At 43.7% G+C, this 25,805-nt stretch overlaps 1 protein-coding gene across 2 annotated transcripts in view; it reads right to left on the bottom strand.

Moving 5' to 3' along the window:
• Positions 1 to 1,354: 1,354 nt before the first annotated feature.
• LOC140316783 (teashirt homolog 1-like) overlaps positions 1,355 to 25,805 on the bottom strand; it is a 37,800-nt gene continuing 13,349 nt past the window's right edge. For both annotated transcript variants that reach the window (XM_072394753.1, XM_072394752.1), the window contains exon 3: positions 1,355 to 6,288. In XM_072394753.1, coding sequence (XP_072250854.1) covers positions 2,753 to 6,288 — 3,536 coding nt within the window. In that variant the 3' untranslated portion in view covers positions 1,355 to 2,752. The remainder of the gene's footprint in view (positions 6,289 to 25,805) is intronic.

The raw sequence follows: 25,805 nt of genomic DNA, 5'->3' as shown, positions 1-25,805 counted from the left end.
TCCGAGAAAGCGGCGTCTTCAACCAGGCTAATCTGCCCTCTGCCTGTGTTTCCTTTGTCACTGAATCCATGTATCAACACAGTGAGGTGCAGCCAGATCGAGGAGGTGTGTAACTGCACAATGACACTAATGCTAATATATCTGGGAAAGAACGTGTGTGTGTGTGTGTGTGTGACTGACTCAGCTGACATAAGACATGTTGTGAGTGTGAGCAATGGAAGTCACAACACTGCAGCATGGATTCATCCATACAAAGCCTGGTACTGTAAGTACTCTATCAGGAACTTGAGACATGAGGGCGAGATGAGAGATCAAATTCCTGATATGGACGCTTCACCTGCAGGGCTGCCTGAGGAGGAAAACACAACTCCCTGACTACCTTTGGATCAGGATCATGTTGAGGTCATTCTACATAATGAGACACTTTCTGCTCTCACATCAGCTGCATGTTAAGGCAGTGGTGCACATTTAATGAGTTTAGACTTGCATCATAAGAAATACAACTGCAAACAACATCAAGAAAGAAAAAGTGCAAGGAAAGAACCTAAAGGACTCTGAAGCTGCTTCACTTGTCACAAAGGTGCCGGAATCTTCTGTCATGCCCTCCGAACATTCATATATTTAGGAACGAATGAAGGCCGTCAGTGAAGCGGAGAGGGAAATGGCAGTGTTTCCTTTCAACCAGCTACATCAAATCTGATCGACCTTAGACAACCTGTGAAAGCTGTGGAAATTTGCTAATGAGCCCGTGCACTTTGACAAGTGAACCATTTGGCTCTGATGCATGATAATGGCAACATATATCACATATATGTTATAATTCAGTTGTGATAATAGCCTCCCTCTTGCCAAGTCTTACTTAAGCAGTGCAAAAACCCATCTGATTTAGTTCCAAGAAGAAAGGCAAAAGTACACTGCCGTCATTAATATAACACTGATTCTTTCAGAATGGCCCTCCGAAGGCCAGTCACAAGCCTAGCATGGGTTTCTTACAGCACAATAGGCACCCTTACAGGCTTATCATCCCCGTCATCTTCATCATTTTAATCATTGGCGGTATGATGCGGCTCAGTCATCAGTTATGAGTATGACACTAGTGACTCTCCTTTTCCTCTAAAAAAAAATCGTCAAACATAAAAGCAGGCCTGTTGTGCAAACAAGCTGTGGACTGATAGAGACATTTTGAATCACACCTCTGCGGTACTAAGTTAAGAATAACCATAAAAGGAAATCCTGTTACACTGGGTTAGGATTTGATATGGGGGTGAATGCTTTAATTTGCCCGGGAGTTAAGAATCATACACGCTGAGCTCGGTGCACCGCCATGACAAAAGAACACACAACCACAAATATATGACTGTTAACAACTGCTTTGGGGTTTATTTTACAATTGAGAAAAAAATGAAACAAACTAATCGGTGCTAAAAAGTTGTTGGGTTTCTTTTTTTTTTTTTTTTACAATATTGTTGATAAAACATTGAAATGTATAGTCATTGTGCATCGCTTATTTATTTTCCACACCATTTCATGCATCAAATTGGATGCAAGTATAATTAAAATCATTTCTGTAAACCGAGCCAAAGAAGCTTAATTTGTAATTTTCTTTAGAAAAAGGACATTTTGTAGCTCTACAGCATATATCTATGTACACCATCTGTTTTTATTTTTTTCAATCATTTTTCTATATAAAAAATGACAATATAAAAGTTAGAGAATGCACACACCTTAAGATACAAAGAATGCTGAGCCGTTTCAAATGGTAAGATATGTCTTATGGAGTACTGACATTTTCACTGGTGGTCATTTACATGTAATGGACTGTTCTCTTTACAGCTGAATAAAGCGACACAATTTAGAAAGAGAAGGTCGTAACAAACCATACAACTGGAAAACTGCTATAAGGTGATACTTCACAGCAAGGAAAGGTTTTTGTTGAGCAAACTTGCATACCGACGGCCATTCACTGTCACCGACTGAGTTGTAACCATGAAGCAGCATGTCAGTTTTTCCACATATTCTTGCTTCTCTAATGCACTGACAGATATATGAGTGGGCCATTCATCATAAAAAAACATTGCAGTGACAAAAACCCAAGGAGGAAAGTGTGTGTGTTAGTGTGTGTGTGTGTGTGTGTGTGTGTGTGTGTGTGTGTGGGGGGGGGGGGGGGGTTGGACTGATAATCCTTGACTTTTTCAAATCGGATTTTGAAAAATGCGAGACATTTGAAAACACGTCCTCTTTTACAAATTCAAAATTCAACTGTCTAAGGTGCTACTTCAGTCTCTCAGGGTATGCTTTCGTTCTTTTGGTGTATACATTTAATTTTCATCTTCTTCATATCAAGTATTATACAGTTCTCTCTTCCACCAATTCTTTCCACACGCCACTGTTTTTTTTTTTTAAACCATCGAAGCAGTAGTTGTCTTTTTTGCCATGAAAAGATTAAAATCTTGTGTTTAACCTTGTTTCACTAAAATACATGCACAGGTCAGACAAATAGCATATAAATATGTTACAAAATAAGTGTAAAAAAGCTTGGCAAAACAAAACAAAGGAAACAACAATAAAAGACATGGTCCAGTCAGGCAGTTGTCACAACTAAAAATAGTAAGACTGATTTTTTTTTTCTTTTTCTGGCGGCTCAGTTCGGCCCAGTGCAGTAACTGTGAACAATGTCATTTTAGTGCAATGAAATTCTAGTCAGTTCCACAGCTGTCAGTCCTTCCCCTCAGCAGCTCGCAGACTTGCTTGATTAAACTTTCTCCATTTTGTCGAGCTTCTCCAGTTTCTCCAGAGCAGTGACAAACACCAGGTGGTCCTCTGGAGACTTGCCATGGGTCTTGCTGAGGTGCAGTTTGACTGCGTGTTTGCTGACGAATGTCCGATTGCAAAGTCTGCACTGGTACACAGAGCCTGTGTCGTCCTCTGGCGTGGTCAAGGCTGACAGCGGGCTGCCGAATGTCATTTTGTCCGTGATCACCTTTGAGGCAGCCTGCTGCTCCCGTAGGTGCTCAGCTGACAGCTTGGACAGGTCCTTCAAACTGAAGCCCAGGTGAGACTCCAGGTGGCTGATGTAGGAGGAGGGAGTCCTGAACTGAGAGGCACAGTCACCACAGAGGAACACAGGCTGGCATGAGTCCATGTTCTTGAGAAACTTGGTGCCCCCAGTTCGTCTCAGCTGGTACTTGACATTAGCCAGCCAGTGAGATATGGTGGTCATGGACAGGCCTGTGAATTTACAGATGTGGACCCTTTCCTGAGGGCCCAGGTCCGTCATGGCGTAGCGGCCCTCTGGGGTCTCCCTCAGGCTAGAGGCAAACTGTGCCTGCAGGATGAGGAGATGCTGGGGATTCCAGTTGGACTGCCTCCCTTTCCTTTTCTGCACCGGCGAGAGGTCCTCCAGGGCATCCTCAAACGCACTGCCGTCTGCATCTGACTTCTCTGAGATGGAGGAGGGAGTTGAGGATTTGGGGGTTAGCCTTCCTGTGAGGTTCTTCACCATATCAGAAATGTCCATCAGAGCATTCTCTCTCAGAGGAGAGGAGACAGATTCAGGGAGGGAAATGAGGGGTTTGTTACCATTTACACTGCTGTTGGACATGAGCACACTGCTGCTGTTGTTATTGTTGTTGTTGGTGTTAGTAGTGAACTTGTTTTTACTCAGGTCTATAGGTTGGTCATTGTTTTCATACAGCGGATAGTGGCTGATGGGCTCAGCTGGCTTGCCCTGAGGAGGTGGGTTGAAAGCTGGCTTATCAATCATACTGTTGCTGATTTTGTAAAGCATGGATAGGGGATCTGCAGCTGGGCTTACTGGTTTGGATGCCTTGCCCAAGTGTGTGTTCATGATCGACTGGAGTGCACTGAGAGGGTTGATGAAAGGACTTTCAGGTGAGTGATCAGTGATGATGCCAAGACTGTTGCCGTTGGTTACTGGGGACTGGCACGCCTCAGAGCTACTCTTTGAATGGTTGTTGTGACCATCCACAAGGCTCTCTTTGGGCTCCTTCTTACAGACGAGCTCTGAATCAACACTGCCTGGGCTGATGCTTCTCATACCAGATGGTTTAACTACAGAAAGGTCATTTGGAGATGGTAATGGCTCTCTTTGTTCTCTCAGTGCAGGGGAAGGGGATTTTACTAACGATGGGGGCCTGCAACGTTCCAGGCTCACCATCTTCTCTTCCTTTTCCTTCTTAACAGTGGCAGCTTTTCCTGTCACTTTCTCCACAAGCTCCTCCATGGCAGTGACATTACTCCTGAGGGGTGTAGGGGAGGAAGGGCTCCGAGGCGAGTGGATGACTGAATTGGGGTCACTCACAAGACCTCGCAGGCCACTGTTAAACATTGGCTGCATCTGGATACTCTGGACTGTTGGGGGTAGAATAGTAGCTGAGCTCTTCATGGCACCCTGCAGCTGGTAGGCTGCATGAATGCTAGGGTAGCCACCCCATGTGGGTGTGCCTGTCTGGGCCTTGCTGATGGCACTGGATACTGTATTCTCAAGGGATTTAAGAATATCTAAACCCTCTTTAGGTGTTTCCTCCAAATCTTCTTCTCTAAGGTATTTATATGATGTGATATCAGTCTCTGATTTTTCGCTTGAGTCATCTTTCTCTTCCTTAATTTTTTTCTCCATAGGCTCACAACCCTCGACTCTTTCTTCCTCAACTCCGTCCCTCTTTTCCTCTGAGCCAGAAGAAAGGGCTGGGGACACTGGCTGGGACTTAACACTAGTAGGAACGGGGAGTCTTGTGGTGGTTGGTGGTAGTGGAATAGACTGAATCTTCTCTTCCACGACTGGATCGAAGACCAGCTGTTTGCCCTTCTTAGATGCAGAGTTTGTTACCTTCAAAAAGTGACCTGTAACCATCATGTGGGCGGTCAGCTGCTGTAGTGTATCGTGCGAGCTCCCACACTCCATACATTTAAGGATCTGCGCTTTACGAGCTTCAAACTGCCATGTGTAGCTGGCACCATTTTGGTAGCCATAGCGGTTGTTGGGCGTCACATAGGGGTTAGCTGCAGCTTTTGAGTCCTTGCCCACATCACCAAGACATACACTGCCACCACCACTACCAGCGTGGAGAGAGTCTGGGGAGCATGGAGAGACTATAGCATCTTGGATAGCACGTTTCTTAGCTGAAGTTTGCACCAGCTTAGTAGCCAAGGCTGGCACTGGTTCTTTGAGAGGCACTTTCTGGTAATGCTTGGTCTTGATCATATGAACGCTGAGATCTTGCAGAGACTCAAACGAGTGGCCACAGTACATGCACTTCAGGACTTTCTGAGCATCTTCTTTCCCCTCCATCTCCATCAGGGAACGCTTGCGAGGTTTGGACCAGCGCTTCCCATGATCCTCCTCTTTGTCCTTGTTGTCGTCTCGATAATGGCCTGTCTCATTCATATGGACTGTCAGACCCACCAGTGTGTCATAGGCAGCACTGCAGTCTTTGCAGCGAAACTTGCTTGCACCAGTAAAAACAGAGCCGTACAGCTTGTTGTTCTGCCGGTAGAGCTGCACTGTGCTGAACAGGCTAGGCTCAGGTAAAAGATGGTAGGGGGTTTGCTGGAGAGTTTTAGCAAGTGCTGCCTGATGCCAGTCATAAGCTACACCGCTACCGTTACTGGCCCCACCACTGCTGCTCCCACTGCTGCTGGTTGCACTGTGGCTGCTAACAGAGTTAGCTGCTGTGCCATTAGTATTGGCACTAGCACTGACTATATGGTTGACAGTGGTAGAGGAGCTCCTGCCATTGTGGTGACTGCTAGCTATGTTTACCCCACTGCTCTTGTTAATGGTTGTGGTTGTGGAAGCAGAGGCAGCAGAGACAGGTTCAGGAGTATTGAGGGCACTGTTGACACTGCCAGCTGCAGCAGGCTTGGATTTCATGATGTCCATTGTGATGCTAGACCAAGAGGCATCTGAGATCAGGTTTGCATAGACGGCTTTCATTTGTGCCAGGCTATCCTGGAGAGAAAGGCCGTTGTTGGGACGGAAGGGAAGAGCGGTGCCTTCCCTCTCCTGGCCATCCTTGGAAGAGGTGCTCTTGAAGTCTGTAAGTCGGTCACTGGCATCACTGAGTGGAGAACCGTATCCAGCATCAGGATTAGTGCCATTGCTGAGTGGAGAGTCTCTGTAGCTGGGTGGCTGGCCTCCATCCACATCTTCCTCTTCTTCGTTACACAGGAACTCTGTGTCTTGGCCATCTAATGAGAGGCCATCATCCTGCAGGTGCTCCTCCTCATCATGAGAGGCTGCCTTAAGCTCATCCTCGGGCATGTACGCTGGATAACAGAGAAAGAGAGGGAAAAAAGAGGTCAGCTCAATGAAATTAAAGATTTACAAGACATTAACAGGACCACTGTCAAAATAACATTTACAGAATACTCAAAGATGGAAAATGTAGGCTTTTATTCTCATCCAATGCAGTGGTGTGCATATGTCTGAATGCACGCATGCATGCATTAGTTTGTGTGTGTTTTACACACATGTGGCTCTGAAAGCCAGTGGTGAAAAAAGCCTCCAAGGGAAAAATAAATCACCGAGTTTCTGACAGTTGTCCTTTTCCTTCCCAACTATCTATGCTTCCACACATGCCTCGTGTTCCCTAGGAAATCACTGACTGTTTGGCCTTGTTAGCCAGCTGCACCCTTGCATGTTCAACTCCCTTTTTTTCCCTCTCTCTCTTCTTTCCTAAGCTTTCTTGCCACTCACTCATTTAGTCCATTAAGTTATGCTCATCACAGTTTTGGATTATGCAACTGATTGGGAGCAGAAATGAAACACTAGTTCAGAGATTTTTGAGCCTTTGCTAACCACTCTGAAGGTCATTTTTATTTGAGCTAATAAGCAGGAAATGACAAAACAATGGCACTTGGACTGAGACTAGTGAGGGTCTGGGACAGAGGGTTCATGCATTTGTGCTAGCACTCTTTTGAGACGGACAATGGCACAGACATTTCAGGAAAAAAAGGAAACCAAAAGCATGATCAAAGGTAAAAATCAAAGATAATCAAGGCTGAGACGTAACAGGTTTACCCGTAAAATGTGGAAAGGCAAACGAGAGGAAGGATACAAGTCTGTGTGTGCATGAGCATGGTAGGAAGCAGCAGTAAGTAAGAGAGACAGGAGGTGGTTACAGGGAGAAGAAGTGAATGAAAATATGTGGGGGGAAAAAGAAAGAGTGAGCTGGAGGTGGTGGAGAGAAGGGGTGTAAGGGAGAAGCGGGGGAGAAGAGTGGGTGAGGGAGACAGGAAAGACGGCCCCCTAGCTTCTTCCTTTATCTCCTTCCTGCATGGTGAGATATGTGTCCTAGATGCCAGTATCAGTCTCTCCTGATGAAACAGATGTGCTGTCAACTTCAAACGGCACGCTAACCTGTCACATCATAATCTAAGTGGACATAATACCTGATGTATATACACTGGCACCATTTACTGCTGCCTGAGAGGAGATGGGTGGAGGAGGTGGGGGAGGTGAGCAGCTGCGCCATCAACTGCGAATGCGTGATGATGTGTGTATGAGTGCTTCTCTAAGCGCCTGTGTTCGAAGGCGTGTTTGCCCGTGTGCTTACCCTCCCATGCCTATCTGTGTGCGAGTTCTGCGGCTCATACATATTTGCTTTTACCCACCAACTATAACATTGCCTATAAGTCTGGGTTCACTGTGTACTACTGATACACCCCTCCCAAAATGAGCAACATCCTCCCAAAACGCCTGACAGGATTTCAGAGAAATGAGAGCACTACAGGAGAACCTGGCTGTGCTTCAATCCTGACAGACTGAGACCAAGACAGTTTCTAAAACTCCTGAAAATCCCTAACGCAGCAGATTAGCATTATTGTACTCTCTACAACACATCTGCAGTGTCTTCTGTTACTGTGCTTTCCCTCTCACTAACACGCTTCCACAAGAGCAGGCTATCAATACATATCAGCCATTTAATATTCAAAACGCCCCACAGAGTGGCTATCCATTCTTCACGAAGCCAGAGCAGCACAAACATACAGTAGGAAATACCTAGGTGAGTCACTCATGTCAGCTGCAGCCAAAAAAAATAGCTAAACCTCAATAGCTGGCAGTGTTTAACACACACACTCCCTCACACATACATAGGGAGCAGGCATGAGAAGCAGCAGATCAGAAATATCCCTGGGTGAGTGACAAAACACAGACTGCAGCAGGGAGGGGCTTCGAGCGATGAGCAGGTCGCCAGGGAACCCTTTGACGATCCCTGTCAATCAATTCCTGTCCTGCCATGTTGTCATGGAAACAACAAAGAGGAAGATATCAAAAGCACACAGACAAAAGACTGGCAGAGACAGACATCTGTAAAAATCACAGGCAGCAAGTGGACGGTTTTGCAAGCCATAAATGTGCAATATTAGTGATGAAATGTGGTTTGCATGAGTCTGATCTCTTCATCTGTTTTGAGAAGCAGAATCTATTCGGACAGGATGTTAAAATCTGAGGCATGAGGAAGGAAACCTATTAAGAGCTACACATCAGCTCAATCAGTGCAACTTGAAGATATGTGTTTCTGACTGGCGAGCAGATTAAGCTCCTTCTCTCGTCCTGGATGTACATATGTGGCGCAACACCGGCAGCGAAGGGCCAGGCACGGGAAGGGGTAGGGCTGGCGTGCCGTCCCTGGCGGTTTGGTTTGCAGAGTGGGTGATGGCTGTGAGCAGGGCCATCTGCACGGGCGCCAAAGCGCCTGTCACTTTTGCTCGGGGATGTGCCGCCATCAAGGAGACAGGCGGCAGCGTGGCCAGGATAGGACTGCAGACTCACTGTCAGAAGCAGCAGCAATCAAGCCCGCCACCAGCCACGCTGGATCACAGACAACATGCACCAAGGAAGCAAGAATTAGCAGCCCTGTGTCACTGATCTCCCAGTACCTACACACAAGGTTAATGTAGTTTTAATAAATATAATAAGCAGGGTTTTGGAGAAGCCTCTTTATATGTTATGAAGAGCTCTTTTAAAAATGCATAATACACAAAAACAAAGCTGTGGCGTGTGTGTCACCAAAGGTTTTTGAGTCACAGGCTATGAAGTATACTTTAGGCTCCAGACTCTTACTTGATTAAAGAAGAGAGCTTTAAAATAACTCAAGTATATGTTTTGTTCCCATCTGTCTCATTTATTATTATTATTATTTAAATGAGAGTGTTCCTGGAAGACTAACCAACTAATGTGCTGTGAAGCACCCTTGATTCTGACTTGTGCCTAACATGTAAAGACTACAAAATGATTTGTGTCATTACAGATTCGGTACTTGCAATTTGTGATCAGTTACTCAGAGACCACAGCAGAGCTGACTGAGCGCAGCCTCTTGTTGTGGAGAGCAGACACAGTTTGATACAATGTTTTTCTAATGAGAAGACCATGAACGTCCCATGTCCTGCCTAAACTCGACACCAAGCCTCACAGTGGGACGGCACCATCGACCTAAGTACAGATCATTTCTAAAACATTCTCCCACATGCACAACTTTTTGTATGACTTGATTTTTGAGAATCATCCCAGATGAAATACGACCAGAAGACACGTCAGGACTTTGGCAAGGAGCAAAGTGGCAGCATATCACTCCTTTTCAAAACTTTACTATTTCCACGCCCTTCTCATTTTCTTTTTTTTTGCCTTTTCCCTTTTCTTTGCTGAGAGTCTGCTGGTTGTTAAATCAATATAACTCTCTGTCAGGCCTGCGGAGCTTCACCATTTGGCCGCTGTCAAAGCCAAACAAACCAGATAAGAAAAGCAGAAAGGCGATGAGACGTGAGAGAGGGAGAAAGGAAAAAGACAGGGATGAAACCAGTCAGCTTCCCCTCACCACCACCTCCGCCACCAGGCCCATTCCTCAACACCCCTTCTTCTATTTATTTACACACGTTTCTTTATTTATTTGATGTGAGTTTGGGAAGAGGGGGCAATCACAGCAGTCATTTGTGGCACTAATGTCCAATCACACACCCCTTCACTCATGTGATTTAGGCAGTGCAGGAGGAGAGAATGGTGTGGGGTAGGTGGTGGGTGCAGGTTGGCTGGGTGGGGTGGGGGGGTGGCAGAGGCCGTTTAGGCCGGCCCCTAATAGGAAACTGGCAGTCTTATTCCTTCCCAAGATTCTGTTTGTCACCCCACTCTCCATTACGTGCCTCTCAGCGTTGATGGCTTTGGACAGGAGCTGATCAAAAAGCCATCGCTTGACCTACACGCCGTGGCAGAACGGGACTCGCGCCCTGCACAGGCAGAGGGGGAGATGAGACGGAAGAGGAGGAGGAGGAGGGGTGTATGTCAGAGCATGGTGCAGAGAGGAGGCAGAGGGAGGAGGTGGGGTGATAGCTCTCGGACTGGGACAAGAGGGCTGTAAATAAAATGACATTATTATTTCCTCTGTCCCGTCATGTAGAAAAGCCAATTATGGTAATGCTGCTGCTGGCGTGTCAGAGGGAATGCTGGGATGTGCTTCCCGTGAAGCGGCTAACATGAGAGCAATGCCCTGATCAGGAACACAGGCCTCAGTTTGACAAGAGACTGAACAGATAGGAGGAATAGAGGGGGAGAAATGGGAGAAAGAGATATGAAGCTAAGAGCAAAGCTGTGTGTGGACCTTGTTTTCCAAACAGATAAATATTGAGCTATCTGCAAGAGAGATCTTTTTGCGTTTTAGTCTAATGATTCAGTCTGAGGGGAGCAGATTTTTATTGTGAGCATTCTCTCTTTTTTATTGTCATTTCACAGTCATCTTTCAGCGGCACTGAGTTGTGCAAATCTCTTTTTATTTTGTGAGAAATCAACAAGTACAGTAACAAAACCACCCGTGAGGATGGGTGTCATCAGAACCTTATTACATTCAGCTTTGTGAATGTAATGCGTGGGATGAGGCCTCAGCCCAAGAGAAGCTATCAACATGAAAAGTTCAACAGTTCATGAATTATACGCCGGCTCACCTCAAATTTTTGACGAGATGAATTATGCAAAGACAACGGTGAAAGAGCCGGATATTGAGGGTGAAGACGATCATTTACTTTAGGAGCTAATTCGTTCTCGTCTCATCTTTGGCTTCTCCCAGTATCCATTTCTTAAAAATCCTCCCGCCCTTGATCGGAGACCTCTGCTTAAAATAATTCCTCAGCTACCTTTCTCCTTTCACTCCCCTCCATTACCCTCTTATTCTCTTTTTCCTACCACCCTCCTCCTCTCTCCAGTCTTGCTCACACGCCCACATGGGCCCCTCCCAAGCGGAATAATGGGAGCATATGGCCACGGCAGCACCTACAGGGCCTTAAATAACTGCTGCAGCTATCCAGCTCGCTGTACCAATTTATCTCTCACCCCCCTCTGCACCCCATTTCAAAACACTTCTAGCCTGAGTTGAGCTGAGCAGACAGCAACGGATGAGACATGTTCTTCTTCAGACACGTAGATACATGATGGACTGATGTTGAAAGGGGTGTGAGAATGATTAAGTGCTGAACAAACACAATTAGTGTTGAAATGCTATTTCATTGGCAGATATCTAGTAAGTAAACCTTCAGCTTTCTTGGTAATCGTGTGTGCTGGTGGCTCCATGCAAACGCCTCAAGTAATGCAAAGTTACAGTGGGCCAGTGGCCTAATGTGAAGTTGCAGCACTAATGCTTTAGATAGCAGATGGTTAGTGTATTTTGTGCTGCAAGAAGCAGAGTTCGAGGATGGCAGTGCTGGACTGCTTGCCTGCTGGTCCATATCTTGACAACTGCTGGCCAGCAAAGTAAAAACTGCAACTGGATGTTGACAGAAAAACATCCTTGCATTGTAGTACCTGTTACCTTACTGTTAACTTCTTTACAGATAACAGGGCTCCAGAGTATCAACAATTTGGTTGCACGTGACTGAAAATCTGTGGAGTGCAATTTACTTCTACTTTTCACTAGGTCGCACAGGTGCGTTAAAAAATTTATCAGCTCTGGGTTTTTTGGTTTGGTTTTTTTTGCTTTTGTGTTTTTTCCACCAAACTCACAGTCGTAGAACGAGAACATGAAGGTGAAAGCCAATCTGAGGCAGACACAGGGTGGTTCATCACCTCTGATTGGCTCTGCCACAGAGACTCTTCCAGATGGATGTGTGTGCTTTTGGAACAGCAACCTTTCTCACCAAGAGCAACACGTGCTATCTGGTGAAACAAAAGGGCATGCCAGGTACCAGTAACACAACATGAAGATGGGAATTGGTGGGTTTTTTTTCTGTTTTTTTTTAGGAAAATGCTACTTGCTTCATTCATGATCTTGAGTCTGAAAGCTACAGCCTAGAACTTACACCTCTGGTAAGATGGCAAACAGTTACCTTGGCCAAGCATTGAAGGCTTGTAGGCAAATCCAACTGAGAACAGTAAATATGCACAAAATATTTGCATTTTAGAAACACTGAATGGCCCAGTTTCCCTGGCTTAGCTACTGATAAATGTCCTATGTGATATACTCCATTGCATAGAATTTAGCCAAAGCATGTGTGTAGAGTTCCAGCATTCAAATGAAATGCTGAAGAAACACATCGTCTCTCATCATAACTGTCTGACCAACTACGTGCTCTCCCTTGCTACATTTCAGCACCTGGCAGAGGAAAGTGTGGAGTGAAAGTTGAAAAAAATCTCAATATTGCTCAAAATAAAGCCAAAGAAGAGATACCACTCACTGAATTTAAGTCACAAATCATCCTCTTGAAAAATAACTGGTTAATTGTAACCCCGGCCGACAGCAACCATGCTGCATGTTCAATTACCTGCACCTTTATTCCTGCTTACAATCATTAACATTAGCTACCAGTGAGTACGGGACATTACAAAATAGTAGTCCTTAAAATATATTATTGAGGTGCTAAAGGCATTGTGAAAAGCTTAGGTACCCCTAAATGTTTTGCTGGTGCACCTGACCTTGCACTGGAGCCCTGAATAATGCCTTTTTAACAACATTTTGAAGATATCAATCATGTATTTGCTTATGCAGCGTGTCAATTCAAACGAAAGCATCAGCTAAATACCTAGATGTGTGGAATGCAGGTGGATGTGGGGGTTCACGTGATTACATTGACAAAACATGAAATAAGGACGGGTCAAAGGTCAGAAAAGTAGCCGGCTCTATGCCAATACAGCTCATGCTCACATGCAAATATGTCAATATTTCCCACAAACATTCTTCATTATGACCTTTAGAGAGTGATGTATGGGTTAATGGGCAGTCTATACATGAGTATTTGTGTATATGATAGCATTTGGACAGGTGTGAGATGCATGAAACACGCAGGCGTGATTGAATGTGTGTGTGAGCAGAGGAGAGTGAGTGTGAAAGGTGCTGCTGTTTTATTTATAGAGCAAGTGCTATTTATACCCAACTCAAAGATCAGTTCAGAGAAGCTGCTTGTGGGCCACAGCCAAGATCACTCTCCATTACAGTGCACACACAACACCATTGACTCACACACATATGCAAACACACGCGTACACACTCTAGCTTATATGAGATGGAACTGCAGTCACTGTGCTTTTTGCCTTTTAGCACATGCATACAGTGACAACTCAGGGAGAATTATGTAGTTTATACAGTCTAAGTGTGTGTTAGTTGGTGGAGGGGAAGGGGAGGGATGGGAGGGGGTGCATGAGGGGGGTGAACCCACACTGACTGACTGAGTGTTCTTCATGGAGTACAGCAGGCTTTAACATGCTCGGGGATCAATAGACTGAACCAGCGCCAATCGATTGCAATTCATCTGGCTTTTTTTCTACTTTTTAATTTATTTTTTTATTTCATTCTCACCCACTCGCACCGCACACTGAGCTGCAGCTGTCCCGCGAGGCAATGCATAAATAAACATACATACATTTGCATACACAAGAACACATAAACACAATACCACATGCACTCACACGCACACGCACCTGAGTGGCTGGAGAGATTGTGCCCTCTCCACGCAAAGCAGGTTCAATAAACCCGTATGGAATTTATTTATTTTTATTGAGCATATCACCCCATCCTGGTCCTCTCTGCATAACAAGGCCTGTATAATTAAACCATAAATTTCAGTGCGCTCCTTTAATTACCACAGACAATGTCAGGAGGCAGCAGAGTAAACAAATGGCTTTGAAGTGAGCAAGTAAAGAAAAAAAAAGAAAAAAAGCTTTGACACAGCGATGGAGAAGCTGTTCATTTTGGTGCGAATGTTGTTGCACTTGAAAAGAATGAAATGTTCAAAAGGGTGTATGTGCACCGGGAGTACAGTGTGCATTCCTCCCGTTTTATCGAAGAATGCTTTTGAGGGATGCAGTTTTACTGTGAAGTGAAGGAGGAATCAGTGTATCGCTGCAAGCATGAAGATGTGCAAATATATATGTGTGTGTGTGTGTGTTTGTTTTTCCTGAATGCACGGAAGGTGTAATTCTGTTTGTATGTGATTTACAGGGACTCTTGTCCCTCTTGACCACCACTGGAGACGCCTACCGAAATGTTTGTCTTGTACAATATATGTGGGCGGGTGCGTGTGTGTATGTCTGCGTATATTGTTTGCACGTGTGTACATTTTAGGTCAATGTCAACACACAGGCCTGCTTCTCAGCAGCTTAGCTAATTACACAAGAGCCCTGAAGGCCACTTAGAACAGGTTAGCTAATTAACAAACAGGCTGATTGCAGATTAATTGAGAGGTGTTCTTAATCTTCACCCCTAAATGCAATGACAAATGCTAACTGGCACTAATTAGGCCGGTATGGAGTGCCGAGAGTGGAGGTTGTATTTACAGTTAGCGTGGCTCGTAGGGATGTGTGGCTTGTATAGAGTCCCCCCACCCCCCTTCAAGATATCCCAATAGGTTAAGCAAATTACTGAAACTCATCGACAGCCTTTTTGGACATAAGTGCACTGTTGCCTTAATATTAGAAGACACTGATTCTCATTTCTTACAGTAAACATAGTTTTATTTTTATCAATCTAAATTTGATTGTTAAGCTACTGGATATTATTGTCATTGTCGCAATCGTTTTCATTAGAATTGCGATTAAATAGTACAACCCCAATTCCAAAAAAGTTGGGATCCTGTGTAAAGTGTAAATCTGAGATGATGCCATCAAATTCAAGAGCTAATGTTTGTCATTAAGATAGTAAAACGCATCATCATTTGATATGTTTTCTGTGTTCTATTGTGAGTAAAATATTGATTCATGAGATTTGCTTATCATTTCATTCTGTTATTGTTAATCACTATTTTACAAAGCTCCCTCTTTTTTAGAATTGGGGTTTTAACTAAATATTTTATCTATTGCTTGTCATTTGTGATACTATATAATAATAGCACAAACAATTATAATAATTATACATATGTATGTATACACATATGTACAAATATATAATACATTATTACACTACAGGTTTTTCTTGTTACCAGCACCTTTTCAAACCTGGAACCATCTTCTGTTTTACCTGTGATTATTATCTTCTCTTTTTGAATATTCTTTTGCACATTCACACTGAAAGCAGATTGTTAAGATTATAATGCTTTCAGCTGACCTTTCATTGAGTGTTTGCCCGTGTGTGGCTGCATTCACATCTGCTCCAGCATGAATGGTTTGTGGAGAACATGAAACCTGAAACGGTGTCAACACAATGGGCTGCGGTCTATTACAATGGCGAAATGAAGAGAAATAGTCCCCTCAGCGGGTATCTGAACTAGCACCCATCTGTGGACGATCAGCTGCCAGTAGAAAATACACCTTCCCTTCAACCCCATCACACACACCCACTGAATCTTGCGATTTTCCACATTTGCCACAAAAACTACTCCCTCAAGGTCCCACTCCTTCCAACTTCCATCTGCCTGGATAAATTTATCATACAGCTCCCCTGTCTATCACCACACACCTGTGCCTTTTAAGCCGCCCACCCTCCCCAAAAAACAGACACACTCAGACTCCACCTGGCCTCTTTCAACCTACGACCCCACCCTCAACAAAGTCTGTGTACTTCTAATAATCCCTCCCTCCACCTATTGACTCCAGCGTGTCTTTCTTTGCTTCTACCACCTGCGCTTTTAAATCCCTACATCAAGCTGGACCATTTTACCTGAACGCACACTGCCAGTAAATACACACAGGAGGACCTCCACGTATTAATGTTCCCCTTGCCTAGATTCCAGGAAACACACACAAACATAGGTATGTACAAACACACACACATGAGCTGTCCCTGACGAGACAACAGCCTGCAGCAGCTGCTTCCATCTCCTAGCAACAGCAAGCCTGATAGATGACCCAACGATGGATAATTACCGTAAATCACCACAGCTCACACACAAGGCAAGTGAGGGGTGAGAGAGCTAAAGAAAGACTTAAAAAGAAAGAAAGGAGAGAGGGAGAGAGGAAGGACTGAAAGGAATTTGAGGTAGAGGATTGGAACCGGTGATGTATGCACTAATGCACCTTGATGAGCACAAATTCATCTGCCTTTTAAAGCGCACACAAGCTCAGTGATGACTCAAATGTGCAGTGGCATGTAACAATACATACTTACAAACAGGCAAAGCATATCCTCACTCACACACTCAAAAAACATACGTATAGTACATGAAAAGGTGCACATGTGCAGACCACACCTCCCTAAAGACTCACAGACTCACATCTTTTACTCAGATGAACCAATAAAAGGTATTAAAGTGCTGCAGGGTGGATTTAAAAATGACAGACTGGAACCATAGACAGTATGAGGAGGAAATGTTGTTACAGTGACGTCACCCACAGGGTAGGTCTTTGGCTGTGATACTTACAAAAGTACCTCTTTTGGAGGCTCAATATCTACTTGGAATTATTTTTGGAAGGAGCAGCAGCAGCACACTGATGAGAAGAGGTGAATTTAGCAAATGGTATCATTGTGAATTGTGGAGAAAATTCACCTACTGAGGGCCTTTCACTAGTCTGTATTTTTCGTATGTATTCCATTATCTGACAAAAAAACAAACAAACATGTTATGCTCGGAAAGCTTCCACATCAATTCTGATGTGTTTTATCAGTTTTTACCTTTTTGCATATTTGCATTAAGGATAAAGGATATGGTATCCATAGCCTATATTTCCATTTCTTCTTCCTCCTGTCAACTTCTGCCCTGATGTTCTCACTTGTTGCTCACAGTTTTGTCCCACAGGTTTTGCCACAACAAACTTTATTCAATTAACTTTATTGAAAAGAATGAGAAAAAAATAGCTACCAGTTAGCTTTCTAAAACAAAATCACTCCAAACTTTCATGCATCCTGTGATCAGCAGCCTACCTGCCATTTCCAAGTTCAAGCTGTTCTACAAAAATCTGCACAACCTCTCTTTAAATTCCACATCCCTGCCCTTTACATAATTTGTCATAAAATCAGTCTGTTTGTAGTAATTTTATGTGACTTTGTTTGCAAATAGGGTGACTCCGAGCAGAAATTCAAACTCTCAAAAGTATCGTACTGATGTAAAAAAAAAAAGAAATTGAACCTCTTCCGAAAACCTAAACGATGGACAAAGGCTTCAGAGTCATTGTGTGGATATGATTCAACTAAAGCGACATAATTATCTTATAAAGTTGTGACAATATTGGATGAAAAAAACCTTTTTATGCAAAGGCCTTCGCATTTGATGAGAGAAGTTGTTGCTTTTTGAGTGGAAGTCAGTTGGAGGCAGAGATGTGCTGGAGCAGGCAGTTGAAATCAGTGCCTCTGGTTTTGCTTGTCACACTCGATGGCTATGTCCATATCTCATAAACAACATGTTATTATTTTGTTCAGTGTAAGAAATCTTTCATTTTCTGGATTTACCCGAAAGGTTATCATGATGTGTGCCTTTTTAATTTAAGATTCATGTCTAATGACTTTTTTTTCACTCAATGGACAATGATGAAACACATTTACATGTCTTTATTCCATGAATTCTGAATGTTGCAAAGTGTTCAAACTGCCTCCAGAAGTTTGAAATAATCCCACCATGAAAACTTAACTCCAAGTTATCAACAAATCTTTGATATACACATGCAGCTGCTCCATTTACTTCCCCTTCATTTTCAGCTCTCCCAAACATGCAATCTGTCCCTCTCTTTCCCTTCTTTATTTCCTTGCCCCCCCTCCCATCCCTGTGCGAATCCTGGCTGCTGCAGACATTTGATCTGGCTGCCTTGTGATAGATTGACAGGTAATGAGGAGGTTGAAGGGGCGTTGGGAGACAGGAGCAGGTGTTCAGCACAGTCTTTTTGGCCAGCGCTAAGCTGCCATGTCCTTCACTGCTATACCGCACCACTCAGCTTCCTCCCTCTCTCACTCATTCTTTCACTTCTTTCTTTCTGTCTGTCTTTCTTTCCACCACCACCCCCCCCCCCCTTTTTTTCTTCCTGAGAGAAGAGGACTATGCAATCCATCACGCACTGACACGGTCGGACATAGACTGTCTTTATATGGGGAAAACGCAAGGGCCGTGGAAATAAATAGAGAAACATCAAGTTCCATGCTGGCAGCAGCAAACTGGGCCTCAGTCTGATCAATCAAACTGTGTTGAGGAAAGGACCAGACTGATGTGGACGGATATGGGCTTTTAATATGCCAATACCTGTCCTAATGTCACTTTTATGTTTTTTAAATGTACAAATATGTATGTTTTCCTTTTAAATGCATTCTTATTTGTAAGGAAAACCATTAAAATTGTATTTTATGTGTTAGATTATTCCAAAAGTATCTAAAGTAAAATTGTATTCATTTTGCTTTAGCAGCTCTTACAGGCATGGTACTGTAGTGTCAAAACTGTAGTAGTATGAGTCTTACAGCCCTATCAGGATGCAGAATATCGTTCTAACCTTGTCTGAGTCACTCTACATTCTGACCTGTTTCACTCTGCTGACACAGCAAAGCATTATCACAAACTAAGGAGGCGAAAAGACAAGAGAGGACTGTGATAAGCAGGGGGAAAGGGGGGAAATCTGAAGAGGAACAGAAATTATGACAAGAAAGGAACAGTGTCATTTCAATAACAATATCATTTTTCATTCATTCTTACAGCAAAACTTCAAATTGCTAAAAAATATGTTTACGACACTTGGGGGGAAAAAAAATTGTCTTAGTCCAACCAAAACTGGACTTTTAAAATGCATATAGATATGTTAGTCTGACTGAAACCGTAAAAAAAATTTGGCTTCAAAAAACCAGACTAACACAAAAATAATGTGGTTGTTGATCGAATCACTCCTGTTTACACCAAACCAGACTTAAATGGGCCTATAAACGCTGTATATGCTCCAAAGTTGCATCTTTATGCAAATTTTAAGAGTACAAAAATACAGCCGATCTCCCAAAAAAGCTGCTTCGAATTCACATATTTGCGTGTTTCTTTTGTCAGAATGTGTAAAGAAATTGTGACTGAAAAGCAGCCGCTTAAAGCATTTCCTATCTGTCGCTCTGTTCTAACAAAATCCTGATATTACAACCACAGCGACATCTGACAAAATCACCATCTAAGTAGCTTAAAGACAACGTCTGTACAACAAACTATGCTCTTCTAACATGAAATTATTTCCAAACAGTGAAAGTATTGCCACTTCACACATACTTCAGTCAATAACTCATTTCCCCTCCTGTGCATGTATTTGGACAAAGACAGTGGTAATGTAAAAAGGCCCAGTCAAGCTGTTATCGTAGTTCTACTCAACTGTGGATGTAACTGATTGTTTTTCCTGCATTTAGGGTGCATTGCATACATTAATTAACTTAAATAACTTAAATATCACAAAAGCCTACAAGGAAAGTAAAAAAATACTTAAATTACAAGGTTTTGGTTTTTTTTGCTCTTGGTTTGAATGATCTAATACACAGCAGGTTTAACCAAAAATGACCTGTTTGCTGTGGTTCAGCTGAATATTTAACCCAAAACATCCACTGTTGTAAGATGCTCCTGCTTTGTCTGCTCTCTCTACGACATACGACCACACAAGGACTAAGGGAGTTACCAAGTACAATGAGGGTGGAGTCTGTTGTATCGTCACAGGAGCCAGCGGACAGAGCCGGTGAGGGAAAAACAAGGCTTCGTACTATAAATCCATTCCCTTGGTTTACTACTCAGCATTAAAGGACATGTCACCCTCCTAAATCAGTGCACCTCGAGGAGACAGCAGGGCTAAAACAGGGAGCATTTGCATGTTCCCTCAAACATTCCTAAGGGGTGAACAAAATGCTCGACCACCTTCCTCCCGTTATATCAACATTGCAGCTCAAACTATTTGCGATTACGCACTACATGATGGATGCCGCTGGCTTGCCGTTATGACAAACCTCCCTGAATCAAAGAAAAGTTTGGAAAGTAGAAAGAAACTAATGAGTTAGTTCTGTTTTTATCAGCATTCCTACAAATTGATTTAAACATTGAAATCCAGAACCTGACCTGGTGTCTGACCGGCTTTTTCACTTATTCAGAGCCACCAAACAGCTTCACCTGGACAATCTTACAGACAGCTTAATTATTTAACATAAAACTAGATAAGAGAGTGTGGAATTAAAGAGGAAGCCACCAAGCCTAAAATTAGCCTTTCTCAATTGTCACCCAACTCAAAGAGAACCTGTATTCATAAAAAAAAAAAAGTCAATGACGTGCAATCACATTCAAACACGCTCGCCTGTCAGTTTATAACTCTCCGACTCACACACACAGACCAAACATCGACCAACACGCAAATAGACACCCACACTTGCACACTTTTTAAGCCCTCGCCTGGCATCAGCTGTCACACAACCTGTCTCGGAGAACTAAGCAGAGACAGACGCTGTCAACTTAGAGTGCCTCAGATGCCCACATCCAGCCAGGCAGAGGAGAAATCAAGCCTGTCTCCCAGTATAATTTGCGCTAATCCTTCATGGGAGATAGTGAAGTCTATGGCATATCTGCCTAATAGCATCAGTCACCGGCAGGTTCTAATCTCATATTTAGACCCATTTCCATCACGGACTGATGACAAAAGCACCAGCACAAAGTGTGATTACCTTCTTATTTTTTACATTTCCGCATGACTTGACTCCTGATAATGGCGGTGGGGGATTTTAAAAATGCTAGAAGCAAAAAGTTTGAGTTTCTTTTCTTAGTGCAGCGAGAAGAAAGTCATTTCAGGCAACCGCGGGAGACAGGTGGATAGAAAAAGAAAAAAAAAAGTTAGGGACCAACTATCAAGAGAGAAAAAGTGGAGGTAAAGAGAGTGAAATCCTTTCAGTCAAGAGTCTGCACAGACCCTCACACACTCACATTCACGTTAACACATCTTCATGTGCACACACCCTTACACATTCACATACACATACTCCTTTTTTAAAGCATTTACAAGCGGTGGTGTTTGTCCTGCTCTGCAGACTGCTTTACCATGTGCATTTGAATGCCGACTGGAGTGCATCCCTCTCATTCAGACAGCGCCATAAAAGACGACACACACAATGAGGATTCTTTTCAGCCGAGTGGGGCTGCCTGGGGGCAGGGAAGCACCTCCAAAACCGCCACAGCACTTCAACTCTCAAGGCACAATGAGGTGCTAAGCCTTGATGAATAATGACAGATTATTCATAAAGATGACAAACAGAACAGAAACAAACTAAACAAAGTATTGGGATGAAAAGTCCTTTAGTTGCAGCTTTACTTCAATGGAGTGTGTGTTTCCAGTGCATCTCAGTATGTGTGGCTCTATAAGACTGGCTCGGCCAGAGAAGAGAGGCAAAAAAAAAGAAGGGGAGGTAACGCATGGATCCTAATGAAGCCGTAAATCAGCGTCCGATGAGAACAGACTCTGAAGGTGGATCACATCAGTGGAGATCAATGCAGACAGCTCCACACACACACTCACACACACACACACTGATGAGAATAGAGATGAGAAACAGTCAGACACAAACACATGCCAGAGTTCCCAAGCAAGGCAAACTTATGAAGGTAAAAGCAAGAACATGAGCACAACTATTCATTTGCAAACACATAAATGAAGCACACACACTCACACTCATCTAAAATCTATTAACGCGCCCCCCACCTAAAAGAGCTCGCCTCGCCGAGGGGCTGAGAGTCCCACCTCCTTGCTCAATCCTGCTCATCTGAATAATATCTGCGGTGATGAATGGCACCATAACTCTGATATCCACAATCAATCTCTGCTTTAAAGACACATCCATCATCTGTAATGCTGAACTGTGTGGAGGTGGTGGTGAGGAGGGAAAGGGGGGATTGGAGGACGTGTTGGGGTGCTTGCCTAACCTCCTTGGGGAAGTGGAAGGTTGGGGCAAGAGGAGGACTCGAGGGTGCTGATGGAAGAAAGACGGGGGGTGGTGGTGGGGGGGGGGGGACACTGAGTGATGTCTGTCAGCTCACATCTGGCTGCAAAAATAAATTAGGCTTATGAAGACAAATGAAAAGGGGCTGTCCTCCCAATCCCTTTACCTACGTTAGAAACACACACATACACACACACGGCCAAACAGGCTCATAGACAGTGGAGAATGGAGGTGAACAGACAAAGAGGAGAAGGGAAGATGAACAGGAGAGGTGGAAAGAGACTGTGGCATTTCATTGCTATAATCTTGATTCAAGAACAGTGTTGGGATTTTTTTTTTTATCTCAAGGCTGTGTCACACTGCTGCTGCTGAATGTATATGGTGGCCTTGTCAATATGGATTGAGTCATCAATAGATGGCCAAGTTTTTGCCAAGCTTGTGAGATTACAATCAGATGCTTGATCAGGACAGTATAAATTTAGTTTTTTCTTGTTATAACTGGCCGACATCCTGGCTTACTAAGACAATTAACTGGAAGGCACATTCATGTGCAGTACAGTATCGTTGCTGTGGAAACATAGATAGTAAAAGTAAAGATATGTATTCACTTTTACTATCTATGTTGTAAATGTTACTGAGTAATTAATAATCACTTAATAATTACTAAATAACCTACGGCTACTGTGAAAATACATTGATAGTAAACCTTCAGGCAGCTGCAGCTTATTAGATAGAAACAGGTATAGAAACTAACGTCAGGCCTCAGGGCTAAATTATTAAAGACCATGGTATTGATAAGCTCCACTGTTGTCAATTCTGTTTTACTATACTCAAGCTGAACTTGACCACATCCTGTCCATCAGTTACAGGCTGTCACTGAGAACGTTCTGCTCAAGAAGAAAGAACAGACAGTACAAGCAAAAACTCTCAGTCTTGGACTCACACCTATGACGGTGTGTACAAAGGAGGGGGGGGTTAGGATCTTGGGGGAGTGGTGGGGGTTAAAGAGTGAACTATCCATGACCTGTTTGAAGGGTCACCCTTCGGTGACACTGCTGCTGAATATTCCTCTTAATGATGTACCATTTCTTTTAACCCCCACAGCCAAAGCAAGGAAACATTATACTGTCAAAAGGACTCCCCCACGTCTTCTTCTGCTTTTTTTCCTCTTCCTTTCCCAACCATTGTTCACTCTCTCTGTCTGAGCTCACCACCTCACCACCTGCACTACATTTTGAATAATGAAAAGGAGAATTCCACCCAGAGTTTATCAGCTGTTCTTGAGGCTTTCTGGTCTGCTAGGACCTGGCTGGGTTCTACTCTGTCTGCACGAGGAGAAATGCACTGTTTAGTATTGTATAAGAAAGCAGGTTTTTAAAAAAAGATGCATTCTTTCTAGGTGAATAAAAAATGTTTGCCTGTGAACACTTTTAGCATTTCAAACTGCATTGATTCACTGAATTTAATACCAGATTTCTTTCCCTATAAATTTTAACCTGACTGCATCTACCTTGACTGTATTCACTTAAAAGAAACTATATGAAGTGAGCCTTAACTTAAAGAGAAAACAAAAATGACATCAAGGTAAGGAGGTGGATTTCGGCATTTAAGCCCCTTTAAATATCTAATCCAACCGCGGTGCAGGAAGGGAAGGGCACCCAGGTGAGATAGTTTATTGATTCAAGAAGTGGCCAAAATGGAGTCAACCTGAGCCGCAGCAGATGATGGGGGTAGATGAAGGGTTGGGATGAAAGGTGAGCCGATGATGGATGAGAGGAAGCTGGGAATGGAGTCTGCGTGGTGAGGTAAGACATTAACACAAAAAGTGGTGGATAGACATGCCATGACTGGACTGACATTACTTGCTATTGTATGTGGCAATTCGGTAACAATGGGCATTCCTATGTACATGCTGTTCCGCCACATAATTTGATCTTAAGCAGGTCTCCCAAGCAGCCAGGAAAGCTGTAAACTCTCCGTCAAACAACCCTTCAGTCGCAGGTATGGAGAGAATGTGTGTGAGTGTATGTTTGCATACAAGTGTTTCCAGACTACAAAGAGATCAAATCAATATGTAAAGACTGATATTGGGTATATGCAGACAGTTTTTCTCGAATAAGGCTTCAATGAAAACATAAAGGAAGATAAAGACTGTCTTTAACCACTTCTCTGATAAGCAGACAATTACCAAAATCAAAACTGGGTAATGGTTTTATGAAAACTCCATTGAAAAATCTGAGTATATTGTTGAGCTGTTTTTGAAGAGGTGTTGAATGCTTTCTTTTGTGACTGAAGAACGGATTTATTTGTTAAAATCTTCTTCAAAGTTGGCGTCATAGTGCAGCCAGTGCCTGAACTCTGTGGGGTGAAGTCTGCATACACAAACACACAATTGTACACACAGCTGCTGGGAAGACGGGAAACATTACAGGGCCCTTTTTCGGCACCAGGCAAAGTGAGTGAGGTATGGCGGGTGGGGGGAGGAGAGGAGAGGAGAAAAAACGAGGAGGAGAGTGAAGAGTGGGGGCGGGCTGAAGGAGCAGAGATGAGGGAGGGAGTGAGTGAGGGAGGGCTGAGTGTTGGAATGAACTCTCTCAGGCTTTGTGGTGCACGTTTCCCAAGGCCCCCGCCTGGCCCCTTTGATAAATGACACATGTCATTCTGTCAGCTTGTGACACTGCAGCTGGGAGGCCCAGTGATATATGGCTCTGCTGAAAAAGGAAATCAACTTTTTTCCCTTCTCCTCTCCCCTCTCTGTTTCTGTCCCCTTCTTTCTTTCCCTCTTCCTCCCTCCCTCCTTCCCTCGGCCCGGGCTGAGTGCACGGCCTTTTTATTCGAGGATTTAGGTTTCCTCTGGTCCAATGAGCCCTCCCTAAATCCACACACACACACACACACACAGCGACAGATAGGCATGTGTGCAGCCAGGTTGCGGCTGGTTTGTTCTCTCACACACACTCGCAGTGACGCAGCTATCGTGATCGTGTTCAAAGCCATAACCCGAGGAAAAAGAGGGCAACGCTTCATCGGAGGTGGATCTACGATTTATGGCAAAAAGCCGAGGAAGTAAACAAAGTGCGCACTTTTTAATAGTCAATGGGGGGTGGGTGGAGAGAGAGTGTGTGTGCGTGGGTGTGTGTGTGTGTTTGGTGGAGGGGGGCACAAGATTCCGGTTGGGCAGGATGGCTGGTGTCTCCCACTGGGTCATCTGTCATCCATGTGTCTGACTGGAGTAGGAGCACACACAGCTCTGGAAATGTTGCGCATAGACGCACACACACACACACACTCGCTCCCACAGGAACTGGGATGTACTGAGAAAAGTATGCCACACACACACACAAACAAGAATGGATACAGCACATACACACACACACACACACACATATATATATATATATATGTGTGTGTGTGTGTGTGTGTGTGTGTGTGTGTGCAAGCAGATGAATATTCACACACTCCAAAAGACTTTTCATAGCGAATGCCCACACTATCAATCTTCAAATGATGAAAAAAAGAAAGAAA

This window comes from Leuresthes tenuis, unplaced genomic scaffold, assembly GCF_036924035.1.
Source record: "Leuresthes tenuis unplaced genomic scaffold, fLeuTen1.0.hap1 SCAF_10, whole genome shotgun sequence".
In the NCBI taxonomy this organism is placed as follows: domain Eukaryota; kingdom Metazoa; phylum Chordata; class Actinopteri; order Atheriniformes; family Atherinopsidae; genus Leuresthes; species Leuresthes tenuis.
The sequence above is the reverse complement of the archived record's forward strand: the minus strand, read 5'-3'. Positions and strand labels throughout refer to the sequence as shown.